Raw genomic sequence first — 24,291 nt, 5'->3', positions numbered from 1 at the left:
AATTACTCTTCCTAACTTTATTCTCACCCAGCTAAAGAAGCAAATCTCAAAGCAGAAACCCCCATCCCTACCGATTCTGTGCGTAAAGTGTCTCAGACAAACAGGGAGACCCCTAGAGACCCTCCTTACGAAGACAAGCAGGAGGCGGTGGAGAAGCCGGGACCGTCGCCTCCATCTTCCCAGAGACCTCACAACCTCATCAGCCACCTGTATTTTCCTGATGTTGTGCCTCATGACAAGCGAGGTCAACGCCTCTCCGGCTGGCCTGACTTCCTGATCAAACTCCCCCCGGAACTGCTGATCAGAAACAGAGACAGCAGCTCCTTGTATTGCGTTATGAAGGGGGTTCCCACTCCGTTTCTCATTTGGCTTTACGACCGGTTGAATGTTGAAGATTCTGTGTCTTACTCTCTGAAACGTGACGGCCCCCTGTGCTGTCTAAATGTTCACAATGTGGGACCCGGACAAGGGGGCTCTTACACTTGCACAAATGTCAGCTCAGCAGGGGATGCTGAGTGCAGCAAAGTGATGAAAGGTTGGCATCTGCATGCTTTTGGTCCTTCTGCTCGCTCGGGCCTTCATCGGCCCACCACTCATCCACACAGCTTTCCACCCACACAGCCAGCAGAGGCACACTTCTCCACACGGTGACGCACTTCTTCAACGAGGTTTTAACCACTGTGCTTAGGAGAGGTCGCTGACCTTTGTGTCCTGCTTTACTGACAAAAACATGGAAAGAAAGAGAGAGGGACACTCATATCACTGAGCATTTTCCGAAAAGCCAGAGGTGCTGCTCACTAAAGACCAAAAGGAAGCATGCAAGAAGTTCAGTTAAAAGAAAAAACAAATGGATAATATGGATGCACGACCTGTCACTGATTCTAACAGTCTTGCACCATATGAGACTCTATGCACAGTTTTGGGAACGTTTTTAATTTGTAAATGTTTGTGTCTTTTCAGTTACTGCAGTGGAGGGCGAACCTATTCAGGTCCAGGAGGAGATGAAAGGTAAATACTGTTTGATGCCAGCAGGGATGTGTATGTGTATATATATATATAACTCTTCAGGTTACCTTGGTAAGAAATTCATGCTTAGAGTCTGTTTTACTGGTATTTTTGAATGTTTTCCCAAATTCACTTTGCATTTTCTACTTTTTATGTAACTGCAAACCATTTTCCAAAATAAATAGTTCCTCAATTTTTCAAATCAGCAAGTCAACGTCCACTTATGAGACTTTTCATTCATTTCTTCATTATTGGATGGAGTTGTGGTCTCGTGTTCATAACATGTAGTGGTAAATGTGCGTAAAATTGTAAAGCCTGTGTCTATTATTAAAAATTAATTCATGTAAAGAATCATCATTTGTAGTAAATATGCTGCAACAACACGGTTGTTTAATTTACGGTTCAGTCAAATATAACAAGAATAAGTCATTTTGTCTTCTGTGCATTGTGATTGTATTGAGGTTGAACTGTGTGTCTTACTTTACTTTAAACTGTCATTATTTAACTCAGCCTTCTCTAGCTCGACCATCACAGAGGAAGCAGAAACCCAGGAGTCATACTACACTGGCCTAAAGTTACCAGATAAAACCAGAACACTTGAACTTAAGCCAGATTCTGAACACTACTCCAGCAGTTTGGAGAGGAAAAAAGAAAAACCAGTTTTCCTCAGTGAACTTTCTCCAGCAGCTGCGACTGTTGGAGAAACTGCTACATTTACCATTAAAGTGTCCGGTTTCCCTAAACCCACTGTTCAGTGGTTCCACAACGGACATACCATAATGAGCTCATCTGTGTATACACTCATTCACGACCGAGACGAGTATAGCCTGGTCATTACTGAAGTTCAGAAGGAGCTTGAAGGAGAGTACTCCTGTACTGTCAGCAACAGACTTGGCCAGTCGACCTGCACCTCTTGTTTGCATGTTGAGGTGAAGGAGCCAGAAAGGGAGGAAAGAGTTGATGGGAGGATGTTTGTACCAGCTGGCAAACCTCCAGAATTCATTGAAGCTATAGAGTCTCTGCGGTTGTGTGAGGGCGGTCAGGCTTTCTTCAAGTATATTGTCACCGGAGATCCTCTTCCTGAGATTCAGTGGCTCAAAGGCAGCTTCCAAATTGAGCCAAGTGGGTCCTGTATCATTGTGAACAACCCAGACGGATCAGGCTTTATCAATATCAAGAGTGTCAAACAAGAGCACAGTGGTGTCTACACCTGCAAGGCCTGCAACCAACACGGGGAAGCATCTTGTCCCGCAGAGCTGCTGGTATTCAGGGAGACAGTTCAGGAAGAGCACACGTTAGTCAAGAAAACAAAAGGTCTGAAAATATCAATGACTGAAGAAACCACAGAATCCAGATTATATCAGGAAAGAAGCCTAGCTGATCAGATGATTTACACCATTAGCACTGAAGACCGTCAGATTATTCCAAGTGAGGAGGTGGGAACTCTCAAAGAGCTCGATATTTCTGCTGCAACCCTTCATCGAGAGCAGCTCACCCATCAGGCAGCAGTGCTGCAGGCTCATGAAATACAGGAGAGGGTTTCTTTGGCTCCCACTCATCCACCTCAGGTCTCAGCTGTTCCCATGAAACAGCTTCACATGGCAGCTTTCTTATCTTCAGTCCAGGAGAGACAAAAGATGACAGAGCAGCACTCTGAGCGGATTCTCAGCCCTGAGGTCGTAGAGCTCGAGTTAGCCAAAGAGCAGCCACTGAAAATCATGTCAGCCACATCTGAAGAGGTCTTCCCATTCGCCACAATAAGGGCCGGGGCCTCGACAGATTGGGCCCCAGAGCATGAGAAGACCTCGACCGAACCCAGGCAGCTCGTTAGCGGTCATCAAGTAGAGTCCTTTCTGCCCATCCACGATGAAACATCGTGCGTCACTCACAGGCCAGAGGTAGAGAGGAGTTTCAGAGTCACAGAGGGGCTAAAGATTTTATACTCCGCTCAGTCTGCAGTTCAGCTGCCAGTCCCAGAACGACACTCGGAGCCTCTGCCGGCTTTAGATGCAGCCACTGAACCCTCGGTCGAGAAAGAGCAATCTAAGCCGGTGTCGGCACCGGTGAGCGAACGAGGAGTGGCTTTGTTCAAGGAGCAGAGATTTGAAATACACAGACCGCAGGAGGAGAGCATCACCCCATGCAAAGACATGGACTACAAGGCAGCCATAACCTCTGAAGAGAAATATGAACTCCAGTGTGAACAGGCAGGACAGGTGCCAGGTATTGCATCTTTTGTGTGTCTGCAGTCTCAGCGAGAGGGAGAAAGACTCCTGAATCTGCAAGTTATCAGTGATCAGGATGTTTTACAGTCTGAGGGATGGTTCAGCAGCGAAAAGCCCTCTGCAGAGCAGGCAGAAACAAGAAGGAGTCCAACTCTGTTGTATTCTGTGACCGAAGACGAGCAAAGAACTGCAGTTTGCGAGGCAGCTTCAGAGTTTTCAGCAAAGACTGATGTCACGTCCATTCAGCCGAGCAAAGAGTTACCACAAACAAAATACCTTCAGTCCACTCATTGTTTATCAGTTTTACCAAAGGAAGGCATGCTTACCATCACCAAGCCTGCTCAGCATGTGGCATTGCAGAAACAGGAGAAGGCTAGAAGGCATGCTGCTACGTCAGAAGAGAGAGTGGAGGTCACAGCAGATCACCATAAAGATCTTGATGTGCCCATGATCGGGGTTCAGTCAAATCTGCGAACTGAGCCCAGGCCTTCGAGTATCGTCATGGTCTGCTCCCAGCCCATGCAGCTGCCGAAGGAGACGCCGTTCATTACCAATATAAAGCAGCAGCGAGCATTAGTCCAGAAAGAGGATTACTGGAATATTGTGCATTCTTTGAACATCACAGATACTCAGACTCTGGAGGAGGGTCATACTGTTAGCCTCAAAACCGACGAGACATTGAAGCCTAGGATGAAAACTGAGCCTGCAATCTCCAAAAAAGCTGTTTCTATAGAGGAGAAAGCAGCAGCGACTGAAAGCTGTTCAGTTTTACAAGCCGCTGAGCAAGACTTTGCAGTCCCGATCCAGGAGGGCCAGTCAGTCCGACAGTCTGTGTTGCTAGAAGAAAAGCAGGTCATTATGGGAGAGCAGTCGTGTGTGATACAGAAACATGAGGGCTCTACTGTCAGCACCGTGACACAGCCTGAAGCCGTTCTGTTTGTTCATGAGTCTCATGACACTCAAACTCTACCCAAAGAACTAAACTTTGTCATTCAGATTCCCAAACCGTCGAGTTCGAACATACGGCATCAACTCAGAGATGCTCTTCAGTCTGCTGTGGCCAGGGACCAACCGGTGTTACTAGCCGACGTCGTAGGAAGGTTAGAAGCAGTTGACGTGCAGGAGGTAAAGGTTCAGAAAGAGCCCAAACGGGCCTCGCATACGTATCTGATCACAACACCAGGTGCCCCCATGGAGATCACATTGTCTTTTGAAGGTGCGTACCCTCAGACAGCTGACTTCAGATCTGAACTCCAGGTAGCTCTGTATGCTATGGTTTTCCATGAGCAGCAAAGTCTTACATCAGAGCAACCAGGTACCATGCAGATTGACAAACCTCAGAAAGCGCTGGTCTGCTCAGAGCCCTCCAAAGAGAAGTGGTCATCTGTGGTGGACACGTTGATGGTGGCAGAGAGCGCAGCGGGGGTTCCTCCTGCTGTGTCTCATTCTGCAGCCATGAAAACTGAAGCCAGGGCTTCTTTCCAAAGCGCGACTGTTCACAGTCTGTCTGAAATCCACGAGTTGACGCAGGTGAGCAGGAAGACAGTCAGGTCAGAGAGGGATGTTCCTGCCGAACGAGGAGAGGACATTTCTGTCCACAGAGAAACCAGAGAGGAGTTTCTTTCAGAAGCAGTTATGATCAGCGAGTCCTCCGACAGTCTGGTGGATTATCCTGTTGTCACTGTTTGTCTGGAAGATGTTTGCAGTGAGGAAAATGGCAAGGCCATTTTTACTGCCACCATAAAGTATGTCACCAAAGTCAACTGGTTTTTCAATGGTCAACTGGTGGAATCTGGCAAAGAGTTCAAGTGTTCTAAAGACCACGACACATACACCCTAGTTATCAACGAAGTTTTCAAGGAGAAGCATCAAGGAGAGTATGTCTGTGAGGCTGAGAATGAAGCTGGAAAGACTTCAACATCTTCAAGACTCACTGTGGTGTCAAGAGGTTTGATGATGGCGATTCTTTGATATCATCATCAACTAACTTCACACATTGAACTTCCACCTCTGTTGTCTGCAAATCTCAACCAGAGGTCAAACTGCATATGAACATGGGACAATATTTACGAGTTGAATACCCATGAAATCCTTTCAAAGGCTAATTTGAAAACAGAAGGTCTATCAATGGTTGATTTTGCTTTTCCAAGCAAAACTAAATTTGTGGGGGTTGAGGTTTTCACCAGACACCAGTGGCATCCTCACTTTTTCTTCAAGCCTTCATTCCTTTTTCCTTCACTCCTCCACAAGCATATCATCACCATATCTTTCCTCTGTCCCTCCAAGGAATCACCTCTGAGCCCATACCTGTAAACATTCATTAGTCCTCATTCCTGGTCCATCCTTCTCCGCATGCTTTCTCTCCCTTTCTTACCACAGAATCTCTTTCATGACATCAACCTGCATCTACAATAAATCGATACCATTTTTCTCCCCCCACAGTCACAACAGCTAACTGTGTGTGTCACTTTTCCATCCCAGGATCACCGCCTCCAAACGTTCCTTTTTGCTACCAGTTCAGCGACTCCTGTGTGTTTACTTTGTCTTGTGATCTTTCCTTCTCTACAGTGAAACCTGTGTTCAGGCACAGAATCGTCCCCGTGGAGATCAACATTGGCAATCCTGCCAAGTTTGAATGTGAAACCGAGGACGCTCCGAATGTGAGCTTCAAGTGGTTCAAAGATGGCCACCACATCAAAGAGAGCGATAAGTACAGGATCATCAGCCGATTCAGCAATTCCTCTCTGGAACTTCTGAGCCCAACCAAGGACGACAGTGGTGAATACACCTGCAAGGCGTCCAATCAGCACGGCAGTGATGAATGCTCCGCCTCTCTGAGCGTGACAGGTGAGAGTGATGCATGTTTCCTTCCTCTCAGCTGATTTGGCACTGTTGGTCTTGAACAAAAGGTGAATCTTGTTCAAGTGGAGCTGTTTCTACGAGGTGTCATTTCTCATGCTCTTCTTCGCTGGTCTTCTTTTGATAAACACTGGTGCTTGAGACTTTGTGTTTCGTTTGCCCAATTGTGAAAAGTTTTTTAAGCTTTCTTGGTCTTCTGTTTTGTTTTTTGTCAGACTGGCAGGTGTTTAAGGTAAATTAACAGGGTATAACATTGCCACTAATGTGTTTCTCTTTTTCTTAACTCTTATAGAGCAATTCCCTCCTGCCTTTATAACTAAGCCTGACCCTCAGACCATGTTTGTTGGAAAGAGGGCAGTGATACAGTGTGTGATAACAGGATCTGCTCCTCTGAATGTTGTCTGGCTCAAAGACAACCAGGCATTACCCAAAGAGCAGACAAACTACCAAACCTCTTGTGAAAACAATAAGCACACTCTTTGGATAACCAAGCTTGAGCCATCTGACGGGGGCTGTTATGTGTGCAAGGTGTCTAATAACGTTGGGACAGCTGAGTGCAGCATGGAGCTGCGTGTTATTGATAAGCCCAACTTTGTAAACCCCCTGGGTCCAGTTGCTGCTGTGGTTGGAGCTCCTCTGCACCTGGAGTGTCAGGTGGATGAGGACACTGGAGTAACTGTCACCTGGACCAGAGATGGTAGAAAGGTCCACCAGTCTCCAGACTGTAAGCTGTCTTTTGAGGATAAGACAGTTACTCTTGATATCCTAAAGACCACACTGAAAGATTGTGGAAAGTATGTGTGCACCGTGACGAATGATGCTGGGAGTGCAGTTTGCTCCACTTCGGTGAAGGTACAAGGTAAGAGCTATCTCACTAACCTTCGTGGCCACTGCAGCATTTGAAGCTGTTGCAAATCTGCAGTATTGAAAATTAACATAATTTGATTTGTCGTGTTCACAAGTCTTAAACCTCTTCTCTTTCAATGCTGGGTTGTTGTTTTCAAATGACTTCTTTGACTTCATAATGGCTCTTTTTAACCACACACCTCTTCCAGAGCCACCAGTCTTTGTAAAGAGGCTGGAGGCCACCACAGTTTGGAAGCAAGGCAGCACCGCACGACTGCAGTGCACCGTCAAAGGATCCCCCGAACTTCACACCAGCTGGTTCTTTAATAACAGTGAGCTGTCTGTTGGCGGCAGATATGACATGAGTCTGAAGGATGGAGTCACGACTCTTGAGATACAGAATGTCATGTTGAGTGATAGTGGGAACTACACCTGTGAGGTCCTCAATGAGTCCGGCTGTGAAAGCTGCAGCACTAAAGTCACAGTAAAAGGTGTGTAATCGTAGGCAATTTTATTACGAAGTTTTTAGTCGGATAAAGAACTTGTCTAACTTAAATTGTTCCCCTTTAGAACCGCCATCTTTCAGAAAGGAATTACTCTCCATAGAGGCAGTTAGAGGGTCTGTAGCTGTGTTGGAGTGTGAGATTTCGGGCTCTGCACCATTCGAGGTGACCTGGAAAAAGAATAAGAAACGACTGTCCCCAGACAAGAAATACAGAATCGTATCACAGGGATCCTTGACCTCTCTGGAGATCCACTCGTTTGAGAGCGCTGACGCTGGCGAATATGAATGTGTTGTATCAAATGAGGTCGGATCAATAGCCTCAAAGTCAGTGGCTAAACAGAGAGGTTAGTGATGTAGAAACCACAGAATATACTTTTAAACTGTAGTTATACCTGTAGTTGTACTTCTCTTAGTTGTTGATATAATTATTATTAAACTGTTATTTCAGAGCCACCTATGTTCTCAAAGAGGATTGACAGTGCTACAGCAGTGTTGGGGAATACAGTGAAGCTACAGGGAACCCTAAAAGGCTCAGGTCCCATTGCTGTTAAATGGATGAAAGACTCTGAGCTGCTAAGAGACGACGATCCAAATGTCAGAATGACGTTCGAGAACAACATCGTTAGCATTTCCTTCTCATCCGTTGAGATCAAGCACGGCGGCAAGTACACTTGTCTCGCTGAAAACGAGGCAGGGCAGCAGAAATGTGAAGCTGTCCTATCAGTTCAAGGTTAGAACCATAAATTCCTGTTGATTAGAAATGACTTCAAAGTTCAGATTTAAATATACGCAAATGTTCATAAATTCTAAAACCCACGTTGTATTACAGAACCTGCTAGGATCTTAGAGAAAGCAGCATCCATCAGTGTGACCGCAGGAGATTCAGCCACACTGGGGTGTACGATTTCTGGAAGCCCAGATCTCAAAGTCAAATGGTTTAAAGACGGCAAAGAAATGATCAGTGGCCGTAAATATAAAATGACGGTGAAGGAGAACACTGCCATCCTAAAGATTCTCGCAGCAGATAAAGGAGACACTTCAGAGTACAAGATGGAGGTGTCCAATAAAGTCGGAAAAGACCAGTGCACCTGCTCAGTCACTGTTATAGGTTAGTTTTAGCCAAGAATACGTTATTGATAACAACTTAAAGGATTTCCCTTTGACGACAGTTATATGTTTGCTTACACAGATCGTGCAGTTCCGCCTTCCTTCACCAAAACTCTAAAGAAAGTGGATGGGAGCGTTGGTAGTAATGTTACTTTGGAATGCCGAGTCTCTGGATCTCAGCCACTGGTTGTTTCTTGGTACAAAGACAAGAACGAAATCCACAGTGGTGACAAATATAAGCTTGATTACAGCGAGAGTACAGCCGCTGTGATGATAACTGACCTGGAGCAAAGCGACAGTGGAGTTTATACATGCCGGGCGTCTAATGCTGCTGGGGAAAAAGAGACAAGTGGTGTTTTGTCCGTCAAAGGTCAGAGAAGTTGAACTGCTTCACCTTAAACCTGACATTCAACTGACAGACTTTACAAATAATGGGAAGTTATTGGCAGCTTTTGAATGTGTGTTCTTTCTCTTCCCAAATAACTCCAGAACCTCCAGTCTTCACGGTGAAACCTGAGTCCCAGGACGCTTCACCAGGATCAAATGTTGTCATAAAATCAACCTTTACAGGATCAGCTCCTCTGGTGGTTAAATGGTTCAGAGAGGAGAAAGAGATTTTCACTGGGGGAAAGTGTTTCATAAAGAAAGACGCCTCTTCAAGCTCCTTGGAGCTTCACTCTGTGAAACCCAATGATTCGGCTAAATACACATGCCAAGTATCCAATGAGGCTGGGAAGGTGGATTGCACTGCAGTCCTCTTTGTAAAAGGTGCTGTTTCATTTTTTCTTTTAAAAAGGTGAATACTGAGCTGTTGTTTTCTTCACGTAACCTCTTCCTTTTACTGTTACTGTGACTCTTAATTTACAGAAGCCCCAACATTTACAATGAAGCTTGAGCCTTCCCAGCTCCTGAAAACTGGACAGACTCTGAAGTTGTCTTGCAAAGTGCAGGGCACCCCTGTTATTAGCATCACATGGTTTAAAAATGGCTCCGAAATCACTTCAGACCACAGACACAAAATGTCCTTCGACAGCTCGATAGCAGCTCTGGAGGTAGAGGACTGTTCTGTGGAGGACAGTGGAGATTACGTTTGTGTGGGTTCCAGCGAGGCCGGCAGAGACCAGTGTAGCAGCTCAGTGACGGTGAAAGGTTGGTTTCTCCCAGACAAACTTTAGACCGTTGGCATGAAGTCTGGTCCACAGTGTTCGTCAGCATGTTCAGTTCCTGGGATTTCAGTCCCGGCTTGCTTGTACTCTCCACCAAACAGAAGAGGCCGTCTTTGGAGACTGGATGCTGGTCAGGGATCACACCCTTTACTTTTCACTTATGACTTCTGTTAGTCCCTAAACCTAGCCTGAAGGTTGAGGTTGATTGGAGACTCTAAATCGCCAATATTGTCTGCCGATGAGTGTCTGTCCTGTCCATTGACTGGCAGCCTGTCCCAGGTGTATCCTTCCTCTCACTAAACGTCAGCTGGAATCAGATGTAGTCTGCAACAGTCCTCTAAATCATTGATCCCCAACCCGTGGGTCATTTGGAACTGGGCCGCACAGAAAGAAAAAATAATTTCCATTATTTTGTTTGTTGAAAAACAGGTGGTGCCTGACAGTGCCAGTCTGCAGCCAGGTCCTCTTGACATGATTAAAAAGTGGATTTACGTTCATTATTATTGTTATTATTGTTAGTATTATTAAAATACCACAGTTTTTAATGCCGATCTTATCATTTTATTTTCTTTTTATCTGCTACACATTTAGACTGGGCCATGAAAATATTGTCAGACATTAAACTGGGCCATGGTACAGAAAAGGTTGGGGACCACTGCTCTAAATGATAAGTGGGTAAACAGATTGTTGGTTGTCTTTCAGTGGTGAGATGGTGTTAACGTCACACATGTCAATGAGATAATTCACTTCTTCAACAATTTATGTATTTCAGTTGTTTCTCTAGAGTTTATTTCCTCACATCCTGCAGAGACTCAATGCACCGTCACTGGTGCTTTGAGTTTTGAGATCACCAATGAGAGCGGAGAGTTTGTAATGTGAAGCCTCTGAACAGTTAAATGAATTCTGTGAACCAGACTGACCTCATGAGACTCTTTATCAACTTTGAATATAACATTTATTGTCTTTTTTTATAGAGCCTCCAGTGTTTGTGAGGCCTTTCAAATCAGCTGAGGTTGTGAAGGGATCCGACATTATCTTTGAGGGAACCGTTTCAGGTTCCCCTCCATTCGAAATAAGTTGCTCGCTCAACGATAAGCTGATCAGAATCGACAAAGAGCATCAGATCAGCGTTGAAAACGACAGAGTCGCTCTTCAGATCTTAAACTGCGAGGCCAGAGATGCTGGGACGTACAGCTGTACTGTCGCAAACGATGTTGGGGAGACATCTTGTTCTTGCCAAATTTCACTCAAAGGTTAGTCAAAGGACAAAAACTGCCAGCAAAGTTTATCTTTCTACGTGCTGCCAAAATGAATGTTCATGCAAATTTCAGCTGAAAAATCCTGGCAGTGAATGATGCACAGACTCTTGTGTGATAACAAAAATGTAATTAGAGCTCCATAGAGTATTTTGCAAGTCCTAAATAGTTGTATATTGTTGTGTTTTGATAGGAGATCAGGTTGCTGCACTTGTTTTACTTGTTCATGCGGCCAGTAGAAGGTTCGACCAGGAAGATTTGCAGTGTGGGTCATCTGTGTTTGTGTGAATCCCTCATCTTGTGGTCTTCTCTCACTAGAACCACCGTCGTTTGTTCAGAGACTAGAGGATATGTCCTGCATGGTGGGCTCTGAGATCTCTATGAAGTGCATGTTGTCTGGATCACTTCCCATGACTTTCTCCTGGATCAAGGACGGTCATGAGCTCACAGAAGACGAGCATGTTAAGATGTCCTATGAGATCAAAAGTGCCGTGTTGAATTTGAAAAACGCTCAGTTATCACACGGCGGGAAATATGTCTGTGAGGCGCAGAACAAGGCGGGAACTCACAGATGTGCTGCTGTGCTCATAGTGACAGGTTTGTAGGACGTTTGTGTCTCTTACTGTCTTCACTGTTGTCGCTTTTATGTCGAGCTTGACGTTTCGCCTGTCGCATTAACACCTGTTGACTATTAGCAGCTAACTTAGCTTTGGATCATTTTGTCCCAGAGCCACCAAGTATTTTAGATCATACACAGTCCATCAGTGTGACCCGGGGCGACTCGGCCAGGCTGGAATGCAGATTCTCAGGCACCAAACCGCTGACATTGAGATGGATGAAGGCGAGACAGGAGCTGACCTCAGGCCGGAGATACAAGATCCAGAGCACAGACCAGAGCTCCGTGCTCAAGATTATTAAGACAGAAACAAGCGATAGTGGTGAATACGTCTTCGAGGTTTCAAACAGTGCTGCGTGCAGGTCTTGTGAGGCAGCCGTTACTGTCCTAGGTCAGTTTATTGTAATTTTTAAAATCTTTTTTACTTTTATCTCACTCTTAAAGCAATAACAAGTGGACTGACCTCTATGTCTTGGTGTTGTAGAACCACCTATGATCCAGGAGAAGCCAGATGTAGTCAGAGTGACTTGTGGAGATCCAGTTAGTCTTGAGTGCAGGGTAGCTGGAGCTCCTCATATCAGTGTAAGATGGACCAAAGACGGAAAAGAGCTCCAGTCGAGCAGAAAACATAATCTCCTCTATGAAAACAACCTCAGTACTCTTAGCATGCAGTCCTCTCAGCTTGAGGACAGCGGAGAGTACCTGTTTGAAGCCACAAACTCTGCTGGGACGTGCAGCTGTAAAGTCATGCTGGTTGTTTTAGGTTTGTAAGATACTCTTCAATTCTTCGTAGAACAAATTTTGTAAGTTGAAGAATTGCATTTTTTCTTTGATTATAATTATCTTTAAATATGATTTTGAACAGGAGAAGTGATTCCTCCGATGTTCATTAAGAAATTAAAAAACATTCAAGCAGTTCTGGGTTCAGTGGTTACCATGGAGTGCGAAGTGGCCAGTTCTCTTCCGGTGTCGGTTGAATGGAGCAAAGGGAAGCAAAAGATTACCAAGAGCTCCAAATATAAACTTCTGCACTTTGAAAACACTGTCTCGCTGGAGTTAAAACTGACTGACGGTGCTGATACAGGAGAGTACACCTGTAAAGTTACCAACCAAGCAGGCAGTTGTGTGTGCAGTGGAGTTCTTACAGCTAAAGGTTAGCATTCAAACTCAACTTTATCAAATTTTTAACTCAAAGGCTGTTAGTTAAGTGTCATAATAATTTCTTTGTGTGGATTTTAGTGCCACCAAGATTCGTAGCTGAGTCTGAGTCTCAGGCCGTTGTTCCAAAGTCTACTGTGCTCTTCAGAAGTGTTTTTGAGGGAACACCTCCATTTACGGTGAAATGGTTCAAGGATGACGTGGAACTCATCGCTGGGCCATCATGTACGATTAGCGTGGAGAAATATTCTTCGTCTGTAGAGCTCCACTCAGCCGGGACTCTGCAGTCTGGGATTTATTCTTGCCAAGTTAGCAACGAAGCGGGAACAGTGAAAAGTACAGCAGAGTTGTTGGTGAAAGGTTGGACTATTCTTTTTTTTCGTCCACCGCCACCATTTCCGTCAATTAACTCCATCTTTTTTCTTCATTTTCACAGCTGATCTGTCTTCATTTTCATTATCTTTGCCAGGCCACCTTTTCTTTTCTTACCAGGAATATCTATGTTCAGAGTCACCTGCCATCTGTTACAGCATCTAGTCACCTGTCCGCGCCCTCCACCAGTCACTGATGTTCAAGTGCTACTTTATGCTGACGATAGTAACTTGATCTTTATTTGACTTTGCAGAACCTCCTGAGTTTGTGCTGAAACTTCCTCCCACTACCTTTGTGAAGCACGGTGAGGGACACTGTTTTGAATGCACAGCCAGCAGCGCACACCCTCTGAACATGTGCTGGTACAAAAATGACCAAAAGATAACTGACGGGAACAACTATAAAATTATGTTTGTTGACTCGACTGCGTACCTCCAGCTGGGCACCACGAGGTTCGAGGATAACGGAGTCTACACCTGTGAGGCTCGTAACGATGCTGGCAGTGCGAGCTGCAGCACTGTTCTCACAGTACAAGGTCAGCTATTGAAGATCAATTCAATCTTCAGTCTTGGCTACACAATGCTGCTTTGTGGATTTTTTCCCCTCTGAACTTGTGTAGCATGAAAAAGAAGTAATGAAAATCCCATTTGATGATTTTGAGATTTCGTTGGATCTTTTATGAGTGCTTTTGTAACCTTGTGTGAAAACTTCAGCATGATATTCAGTGACCTTCTGTTTCGGTCAGAAGTCTGAATTTTGTCATCCAGTTTGTTGGATAGTTTGAGTCTGTGTGTAGCCTCTTTTTTCAGACACATATTTCCCCTATTTTTGATGGACTGACCTACAGTAAAGCCCTAACTTACCTAAATCTCAATACAATTTGACCTACCTCTAATTATAGCATGGACTTAAAGCGGGTGTTTCCCTTCTTTCACGATTGTTTTTTGTTTTTCTGTCGTCATCTGGATGGATTCCTCTAGCATGGACTGAAGTTATGACCCTCAACAAGAATTTCTGTTCAATGGAACAGACCAAATTGCTTGCGGTGAAGACTTGGTCATCCATCAATGTTACTTCTGTTAATATGTGTCGATGTGTTTTCCAGAGTCCCCATCCTTTAGTAAAACTCCAAACCCAGTAGAGGGCATTAAAGGGAAAGATGCCAGCCTACACTGTGAGGTGTCTGGCACTCCACCTCTCCAGGTTAACTGGTACAAAGACAGCAGGCCACTGAAGGAGAGCAGGAAATATAAAATGGTCAGTGAGGATAGCTCTGCCACGCTTCACATCATTAAACTGGAACAAGATGATGCCGGTCTTTACGAGTGCAAAGTGTCAAACAATGTTGGAACTGGATCCTGCCGCACTACCGTTAGCCTGAGAGGTTAGTACAGTGTCAATGGTGTTTCCTCAAAGTTTAGCTTAGCGCGGTTACCTCTCCTCACCTTTGATCTGTCCATCACTATTTAGAACCACCAGCATTTATCAAGAAACTGGTCGACCAGTCGGTGAGAGTTGGAGAGCCGCTGATACTTACAGCTACAGTGACAGGCTCCGAACCCTTGACTGTGTCCTGGGTCCAGGACAAAGATCACATTCTCAGAGACGGTGACAACAGAAAGATCACCTTTGAGAACAATGTGGTCAACCTTGTAGTGGCCGAGGCCGACCCCAGCACGGCTGGCAAATACAGCTGCCAGCTGAGGAATGACTCTGGAGTTGTGGAGTCTGTGTCCCAAGTGACCGTTCTAGGTTTGTAGAGCTCCAGACTTAATTACAATCATTGACGACATAATGATTTCTTTAGCTTAATATCTTCTTCCCTAATTTCTAGAACCGGCTGCTATTGTGGATAGCCCAGAGTCCTTGAACGTGAAATCAGGGGAAAATGCAGCTGTTGAAGTCACAGTATCTGGCTCACCAGAACTGAAAACAAAGTGGTTCAAGGATAACAAAGAGCTCTCTGCTGGTGCCAAGTATCAGATGTCTTTCACAAAGAAGGTTGTTGTCCTGAAGATTCGGTCCGCTGATAAAGCAGATGCAGGAGAATACAAGCTAGAGGTTACAAACCATGTTGGCACAGCCTCGTGCAAAACTGAGCTCTCTGTCTCAGGTCGGTGGCCCTTTCACACTGTCTTATCTTCTCATGAAATTTTGATTCTTTAAATTAGCAGTTGCTTTAAAACTTGTTTTTTGACAATAGATAAATTGATTCCACCGAGTTTCATCAGGAAGCTGAGAGACACCCACCTTGTTGTGGGTAAGCCTGGTGAAATGGAGTGTAAGGTCACTGGCTCTGCCCCTTTAACAACTTCCTGGTACCACAATGGCCAGGAGATCGAGAGTGGGCCAAACTATGACATCAGCTGCACTGATAATAACTGTAAACTGAGAGTTCCTACAATCCAGATGTCAGATTCTGGCAAATACACATGTAAAGCTGTAAACGCTGCAGGAGCCAGTGAGACGAGTGCCTCGGTGAATGTGACAGGTCAGTACATGTGAACACTGTCAGAACACTTGAAGGATGTTTTCCTCAGCACAGGATCGAGCTCTTTATGCAAAGACGATGATTATCTTACATCACATCTGTTCATTTGAACCCAGAACCTCCATCTTTTGTGGAAGCGCCTGAAGCGAAGGAAACGTTACCCGGCAAAAACGCGTCTTTCTCGGCTAGAGTGAAGGGCAGCGCCCCTTTGAAAGTCAAATGGTTCAGAGGAGCCAAGGAAATGCAGCATGGAAGGGGCTGCGAGATTACCCTGAAGGATGATGTCGCCACCTTGGTGCTGCACAGAGTGGAAAGGTCCCATGCAGGAGAGTACACCTGCCAGGTCATTAATGATGCAGGGAAGGAAAGCTGCCCAGTTTGCCTGGTTGTGAAAGGTTTGTTAACACAACATTCTTTTAAACCATCTGTGGACTTCTAAAAGTGAATTTTATGTCACTGATCATGGAATCACCTCTCTCAGAACCAGTCCACTTTGTGAAGAAGCTGAGAAACGTTTCCTCTGAAAAGGGCAAGCCTCTGAAGCTTGAGGTCACATTTGCTGGAACCCCCATTGTAAATGTTACCTGGAAAAAGGATGGTGAACTTATCTGGGCCTCACATCAGTACAATGTGATCAGCACAGACACCTCCTGCATCCTGGAGGTTCTCAGCTCTGACAGGGTCGAGGCAGCTGGTCGATACTCTTGCGAAATAGACAACGGAGTTGGAAGTGACAAATGTGAAGCACTAGTGTCAATTCTAGGTAAAATTATTAATGTGCATGTTTTTGTGCTTTGTTTCTTTAGTTCGTAACTTTATTCTTTTTTTCAGGTACTCATTATTACATTCTTTAATGTATTCAACAAGTCTGTAGTTATACTAAATCTTCATAATCATCTTTCACTTCAGAACCACCATATTTTGTTGAAAAAATGGAGCCGGTGGAGGTAACTGTGGGCGACGCAGTTACCCTGGAATGCCGTATTGCGGGATCTTCTGACATCTCCGTTGCTTGGTTTAAAGATGATGGAAAGCTGCGCAAGTCCAATACTTGCTCAATGAACTTCACAAATGGTGTCGCCACTTTGACACTGATCAAAACAACTAAGGTGGATCATGGCGAATACACCTGCAAGGCAGAGAACCGGGCAGGTTCGGCCTCTGCCAGCTGTAATGTGACAGTGAAAGGTGATGCTTGTTTTCCATACTTCTTTTTTCTTGGTCAGTGAATCCTGCTCTGCAACTGACGTGTTCAGTGACAAAGCTAAAAAAACACCAGCCAGTTCTTTTCTGTCTCCTTAGAATTTTCCCACATTGAAGACAGTGATTCCTACTCGCTTCCTTTTGTGTAAAGGTTACCTATTATGCTGAAATATGCAACTCCTGGCAAAAATGCTATTTTAGCTTTCTCTTAATAGTGTTTTTGATACAAGTTGCATTTCATGAATAACAGAATTAACTTTGACCTGATTTGGGCCTCTTATCAGTATAATGTTAAAACTACTGATTTATTCTGGACGTCCTCAACAGCGACAGGCCTGAGGCAGCTGGAATATACGCTATACCGCTGGAACTGACGTCCGCCACACTCGTGTCAGCCTAGATAAAGTCACAAACTCTTAACACACCATCTGCATTCAATTCACTAACTCATCAACTAACTGTCAACAGCAGAGGCCTTCTGCTGTTGTCTAGAGGACACAGAAACTGATCCCAGTTAGTTGAGACGATCTCCATTTCCTGTCTGCTAGCATAACGTAATGTTGGCTACATGCAGCTAACCCAACAGTCGTTCTTTTCAGAACCAGCTCACTTTTTAAAAAAACTGGAAGACACTTATTTCAGACTCTGTGAACCTTTGACCCCCAAATGCACATTCACTTGAAGTTCTATTCTTGTCGAGTTTCAAGCTTATGTCAGTCTTAAAACTTCCAAAAAACCTCCACGACCCACCACAGCACTCCGTTACTATCACCTAGCATCAACAATTGGCTAATGCATAGCCACAGAAAGCAGAAACTTCATCCTCCTCCCAGGTTAATTCCTGCTCACCTATCTTTCGAGGGGGTGTCCTCCATCTGAAAAGCTGAAACAACTTAAAGATTTTTTTGGTTTTGATTCTGAAAAAGTAGAAATGGAGAGTGGGCGTCTGTATAGGTGGAGATGTCCACATGTTTCTATCACAGTACAATACTGTCCAAGTGGACATAAAATGTGGGCTGCATGCAGGTGTCCCACACAAACCCTGGTGGACAATGGAAGGTAGTGAGATTTACATCATGCAGACCCTTGGTGCTGTGTGAATGCAGATAATTGGTAGGGGGCCTAGTTGGCCTCAGAGGCTTTAAGGCACTGACCATCAACTACAATGTCCCGCCCGGCCTCTTCGCTAGTAGATAAATCTGGAATGAAGCATTTGCTCTCTTTGCTTGAGATTCATGGTTTTTCTCGTGGAAAAAAATGTATAAAGTAAAACAAGATGACACCATGAGGCTTTGACTGTAGTTATACTTTCAGAAAGACGCATGGGAGAAACCCTCTTTGGGTAAACACATTGTGCAACTGAACCCAGTGGAACACAAGCTGTCCTGAGGCATTCAGTGTCATAATCAACTCTCCACATGTGGCTCGGTGCTAATGCTAACCTCCAGTGTAGTTCGTTTAATGTGCTCCTGTGCTTGTTGGTAACAGGGCGGCATTTCGTAGCATCTCAAATGTCCGTTGGCGTTGTGTTTAGGGTTGGCTGGTCCCGTGTTTGTTGGGTTTGGATAGAAACATTTTTTGAGGGCCTCGACAGCATGTTTTCCATGTTGTTATGGTTGGGTAGAAGTATTTGTTAGTAGGATGGATATTGGCTATTTGTTTGCTTTGTGTTGCAGCTGTTTTCATGTTACGTCTTATGTGCTTTGGCTCTGTTTTCTCTAATGCGATGGTAAAGGTCCAGTGGCCTGATGAATCACACTTAAACTTAAATGTCGAACCATTTCCCCATGTCCCAACATGGCCTGATTTTCTTCACTTTCTCACCCACTAACAGAGCGTAAAGTCCCTCCAAATTTCACCAAGAAGCCCTCAGAGTCCATGGTGGATTCTGTGGGTAAGACAGTGAAGATGGAGAGTCGGGTGTCTGGTTCCCAGCCGCTGGCCGCCACCTGGTTCAAGGACAACAGTGAAATCTGCAGCTCTGACAAATATGATGTCAGCTTCAAGAACAACATGGCTGTGCTGTGCATCAGAGACTGCTCTGTCTCTGACAGCAGTGTGTACACCTGTGTGGCCTCCAACGAGGCTGGGAAAGCTTCGTGTCTGGTCTCTCTCACCATCACGGGTATGTCTGCGTCATTTTATTTTTATTTGACATTTTCAGTCATTTATGTAAAACTGATGATGATGAATGTTTTTGGGCTTTATGTTTTGTAAAGTGTTCCTTTGAAAGTGAAATAATCTTCAGGTAAGACCTTCCCCTGAAAGCCTGAGGACCCAGCACGACAAGGTGTCAGATCCATATTGTCTATCTGGGTGCAGCTGTTCCACCTTAAATAAATCAGATTTCTCCTGAATTTGAATTAAAACCATCAGGAACTCAGATCAGCCTGATAACATGAGCAACATATGCTATGAAAATAGAATGAACATGTTCTTATTATGTTAGTGCGAGGTCACACCAGCTGTGTGCGCTCATGAAACCAGTGGTGCTGGATGCTTTGTGATGTCCTCACTACTGGTGGGGCCAGTTGGCTACTTGGTAAGCTGAAGTTATCTGACTGACAACATGCTTGCTAGCCGGTAACATGCTGTCAGTCAAAATAGCTTGCCAAGCTAGCTGACTTGTTTCCAATTAGCCAACTCCAATTGGGGAGGTTACCAAGGTCGCTGCTTGGAAAATGAGTTAAATGTTTAACCTAAGAGACATTTGTACAATTACAGGATCAACTCCTGTCTGTCATCTGCAGATCACACTAACCATTTCCTCTGTTTTGTACAACTGGATGGTACCACAAAGCTTATATGAATGCTTCCTCCATTTTTTTCTTTCCTGAGAGGTCACCTCCTACATTTCACCATTATAAATGTGGTTGTGACTTAGCCCTTAGACAGTTACTCTTGACTATTAAAGAGTTTTCCCTCAAGAGCCCCAGAAAGGTTGGAATAGACTGTTTGAGAGTTGGCTGTTGGTTTTTAGAGATGTTCCCAGCTTTCTTAGAGCCAGAGAACATGTTACTGTTTGAATGCATCTCTAACTATCTGCCTCTTCCTCATTACTCCCTCAGAATCTGGCCAGGCTCCAAAGTTTGACGTCCCTCTGGAACCTGTGACAGTGGGGGAGGGCGAGAAGTTGAGCCTCAAGTGCCACGTCAGTGGCTCACCTCCACTGACCATCCAGTGGATGAAGGACAGGAGGGAGCTGAAGTCCAGCGGAAACACCAGAATCACATTTGCTGGTGGGATGGCCTGTCTGGAGGTCAGCCCAGTCTCAAAGACCGATGCAGGGGATTACCTCTGCAAGGCCAGCAATGCTACCGGCAGTGACTTCTGCAAGTCCAGAGTCACTGTGAAAGGTAATCAATGATCAGCCTGTGTGATGATTATTGACTTTCTGTTTCCTTCATTATATTTTACACCTCATGATTTCTTTTCAGACAAAGGAGCCAAGCCTGCCCCCACTGAGGCTGCCGCCCCAGCCACAGCTGCCCCAGTTAAAAGACTCGACAACCTTTTCTTTATCGAGGAACCTAAAAACACTTCTGTCACAGAGAGTACGTATACTGTTCGTGATGTCTGGACCCCAGGCTGTTGGTGCTCTTGCACAGTGATGGATTGAGCTCTCAGATGTGTGAAATCTGACAAGGCTTGTGAGAACATTTCCAGGGAAACGCCACAAATTCAATGATGGGTAGCCATTGAGTATGTGCTAGATGTAGATAACACAAGAGTGAAGAACTATTTATTACTTAAATTCCATAACAGAAACAACAGAGGAAACAATTCAGGATCTGAACTAAAGGGTCCCGTGTCAGAAGAAATACCTTTAACGAACCTCAAAGGCAGATTTAATTTAAGGAGAATTTAAACTCAGTAGGTGACCGTGAAATTCCAACAACTGAGATAATTCTACATGGACTTTCATGTCTTTGGTTTTCTTCACAGAGGCAACCGCAACCTTCATCGCCAAGATCGGAGGTGACCCAATACCCAGTGTGAAGTGGATGAAGGGCAAATGGAGGCAGATCACCCCCGGTGGTCGTATCTCCATCGAGCACAAGGGCCAGGATGCCAAGATGGAGATCAGAGAGGTGACCAAGTCCGACTCCGGTGTCTACAGATGTGTCGCCACCAACAAACATGGAGAGATCGAGTGCAGCGCTGAGATGGAGGTCACCAAAAAGGAGGAAGGGGAGGGAATCGGAGACATTAGGACAAGGCTGAAGAAGTAAGATGTGTTGAGTGTGCTGGACCTTTTCTTTTTGTGTGATTGAAAAGTGGACATCCAGGAAGGATTGAGGTCTCATTGACAAGAAGACACCTTCTCTGATTGTGTATTTGGTATTTTCCAGGACTCCATCGAAGCAGAAGAGTCCAAAGAAGGATGAAGAGATCGATATTGTGGAGTTGCTGAGAGGTCACGACCCCAAAGACTACGAGAGGATCCTGCGGGAGCACGGCATCCACGACTACCGGGCCATCCTGCAGGCCGTCGAGTTCCTGAAGAGGGAGAGGGAGATGGAGACTGGAAAAGTGGTGAGGGAGAAGATGGCAGAGTGTTAGGACTGAAGTCAGGCTTTAAGGATACAGATACTAGAAATATTTATAATAGTCATGATAAGATAAGTTCTGTTAAAGCAGCACAAAGGCAGACTGAGCGGTAAGAAAATAAAGAGGATGGATTTTCTAACCTTTAGACAGAGCCAGACTGTTTCCCTTTGTTTCCAGTTTTATGATGCTACGATGCTAAGCTAACAGACTTCAGGCTGTAGGTTCATATTTACGATACAAACATGAGAGTGTCATCAATCTGAACATTTAACTCTCACCAGAAAGGTTAAGTTACAAGTCATTAATTTAGTGGTAAAAGGCTAAGAGAGAGCATCTTTTACTGATGGTGGTGTAGAAAGACTTTAAGATTTACCAATTTACCTTCGCTGTTGCCTTTCCCATCTCAGGAGGTGGAGCACGGTGGCCGGGTTGAAGAGGAGGACATGGCCCGCCTCATTCAGCAGCTGGAGGGACGCGTCGGCACAGAGGTACCGAAAAACACCCAGTACTCTGTCGCTTTTACACGCTTCTGTAGCTTAACTTAACAACAGGATTTATAGTGGATGGAAGTCCATCAAAGCGTCCCTGGATCGGGCTCAATCCCAATTCTGCAGATCAGCAGTTGATACTGAAGTCTGGCATAAAAAAACTGTGATTAAATGAAATGAATAATACAGAAACTTACATCGTGTTTCTATCTTTGTTATTCTACAATGATTATGAAAAGTATAATAACCTATTCATAAAATGTTTGGATTACATTTATAGAAATGTATAAACCTGAATTAATATCAAACACATAAAAGTACATGAATATTCTCCATGTGTATCTTGTTCTCCACTGGTGTTTAGAATAAAGTTGTGTGATTTGAACACAAACAGTAAAGGTCTGTACAGGCCAACACATCAGACTTTGATGACATGATTAAAACAGATTTTGAACCTTCAGCCCGTCTCTGTTACGGAGGACATCAGTGACCAGATGACCACTGAGAACCAGAGCGCCACCTTTGAGTGTCAGATCCGAATCAACTACCCAGAGATCACTCTCACCTGGTACAAAGGCACCCAGAAGCTGGACAACAGCGACAAGTACGACATCAGCAACGTGGGCGACCGCCATTATCTAAAGATCAAGAACTGCCAGGCCAAAGATCAGGGCAACTACCGTGTGGTGTGTGGTCCTCACATCTCCAACGCCAAGCTCACTGTCACAGGTAAGATGTTATAGAGTGTTTCCCGCCAGTCTGTTGGACACCTGTCTGTATGTCTGTAACGTGTCCTCGTGTCCCGCTCCTTTATTTTATTATCAGGAAGTGGCTCCAAGACAGGTAAGCAGTTCAACTCGAGACTAACAAAACTCAAACTGACCTCTTTGAACCTGCTGGTTCGTTTATGTGTTTATTTCTGTGGTTTGTGAATTTCTGTTTCCTGTTTGTGTTCTGTATTTCTTTCATATTTAACCTAAAGTTTAGTCAAAATGACTTAATCGCAATATTTAACTCTAAATTTAAACAAAAATCAAACATGAATCTAATATTGTAAAATCAGGCATTAACTCTGATTGTCTGGTTTTAGCTGATCAAATTCAGTTCACTAAATGCATCAGAAGCATCGAGGTCAATGAACGCCACTCTGCCACCTTTGAGTGCGAGTTGTCCTTCGACAACGCCACCGTCACATGGTACAAAGACTCATGGGAGCTTAAAGAGAGCCCAAAATATAACTTCAAGACGGAGGGTCGACGGCACTATATGACCATCCGCAACGTAACCCCAAAGGACGAAGGTTTGTTCAGCCGATGAATGAATTTGAACTGTGTTTGACTCACAGAAATATTTTCAACTGATCCAGAGACAAGTTTTCCCTCCAACAAAATCATTTTCTATTTGTTTAACCTCTAAACACAAAATGACGGAGCAGAAAACGATTATAGGGCTGCACAATACAGACAAATAGCAAACTTAGTTCTTGATTATCATGGACTCAGGCAGCTTTAGCATTTAGTTTGGGTCCAAACCAGCTGAGGTTGTGTTGAGGGTGGGGACTGTGTATTCAAAGATAACACCAGTTAAATTTGAGATTTTTAAACAGTACGACAACAAACTTCAGGTAGCGTACGTCGTTTTAGCCCTAAAAAACAATCATTTTAATGTGAATCATGACAAATGAAATGGAAGTGAAGGGCCGGTCACATTTCGTGGTGAAACCGGAATCAATTTGACGAGCAGATTCAGTCGCTGACATGAAGGAAATTAGTTAAAATCTTCTGAGTCGAGTTCAGCTTTGGTGAATTTGATTCGTAAATTTACCCTGTAGACCAATGACAAACTCTCCTGACAGAGCTGAACTTGTGTGTCACCATCCAGTTTCATTAAAGCTGCTCCACAACAGAGACCTGGTGTACACTGGGCGAGCTATCACCGAGCTAACACAGCTGTTCATACACTGTGGGATCTGACTGTCCTGTTAGCGACCGAGCTAGCAAAGCTTGTCCCTCTTCAGTAAAACTCTGCATTGAATGAAATGAACAGTCCAGTGCACAGAAGTTAGAAAGGAGTTCAGAGAGATGTTGTGACCCACTTGGGTTAGCATGTTCATGTTAGCAGTTAGCTCGCCAACTGAATTTCACAAATTAAAGACTCACAGATGAATTTTGTTGTTCGACTTTCTGGTGTGGCCCTCGCTTTTTAATGATTTATATTTAAAGTGTCTCCAAAATGAACTTTACCTAAACACCATTACGTGCTTTAGTCAGCATTAATAATGTCTCCACTCCGTCAGGCGTGTACTCAGTGATCGCTCGTCTGGAGCCAATGGGAGAAGCTCGAAGCACAGCTGAGCTTTACCTGTCCGGCAAAGGTGTGTACGTTTTATCACGTAGCTAAAGATGCTGAAGTTAAATGGAGTCAGTAGTTACAATAACATTTT

At 44.5% G+C, this 24,291-nt stretch overlaps 1 protein-coding gene across 1 annotated transcript in view; it reads left to right on the top strand.

Moving 5' to 3' along the window:
- ttn.1 (titin, tandem duplicate 1) overlaps positions 1–24,291 on the top strand; it is a 175,256-nt gene that overhangs the window by 28,865 nt on the left and 122,100 nt on the right. The window contains 36 exon segments of the mRNA XM_041950097.1: positions 32–535; positions 961–1,008; positions 1,516–5,178; positions 5,799–6,077; positions 6,382–6,948; positions 7,145–7,426; positions 7,506–7,784; positions 7,889–8,170; positions 8,270–8,548; positions 8,630–8,917; positions 9,037–9,315; positions 9,415–9,696; positions 10,688–10,966; positions 11,288–11,566; positions 11,698–11,976; positions 12,070–12,348; positions 12,451–12,738; positions 12,825–13,103; positions 13,369–13,650; positions 14,221–14,499; positions 14,586–14,867; positions 14,950–15,228; positions 15,319–15,606; positions 15,723–16,001; positions 16,088–16,369; positions 16,516–16,794; positions 18,644–18,934; positions 19,878–20,165; positions 20,247–20,363; positions 20,755–21,037; positions 21,162–21,345; positions 21,768–21,836; positions 22,295–22,613; positions 22,616–22,804; positions 22,939–23,148; positions 24,145–24,222. Of these exon segments, the coding sequence (XP_041806031.1) occupies positions 32–535; positions 961–1,008; positions 1,516–5,178; positions 5,799–6,077; positions 6,382–6,948; positions 7,145–7,426; positions 7,506–7,784; positions 7,889–8,170; positions 8,270–8,548; positions 8,630–8,917; positions 9,037–9,315; positions 9,415–9,696; positions 10,688–10,966; positions 11,288–11,566; positions 11,698–11,976; positions 12,070–12,348; positions 12,451–12,738; positions 12,825–13,103; positions 13,369–13,650; positions 14,221–14,499; positions 14,586–14,867; positions 14,950–15,228; positions 15,319–15,606; positions 15,723–16,001; positions 16,088–16,369; positions 16,516–16,794; positions 18,644–18,934; positions 19,878–20,165; positions 20,247–20,363; positions 20,755–21,037; positions 21,162–21,345; positions 21,768–21,836; positions 22,295–22,613; positions 22,616–22,804; positions 22,939–23,148; positions 24,145–24,222 (12,993 nt within the window).

Source organism: Chelmon rostratus, chromosome 13 (genome assembly GCF_017976325.1).
Source record: "Chelmon rostratus isolate fCheRos1 chromosome 13, fCheRos1.pri, whole genome shotgun sequence".
NCBI lineage: Eukaryota > Metazoa > Chordata > Actinopteri > Chaetodontiformes > Chaetodontidae > Chelmon > Chelmon rostratus.
This window is presented reverse-complemented; position numbering and strand designations above follow the sequence as displayed.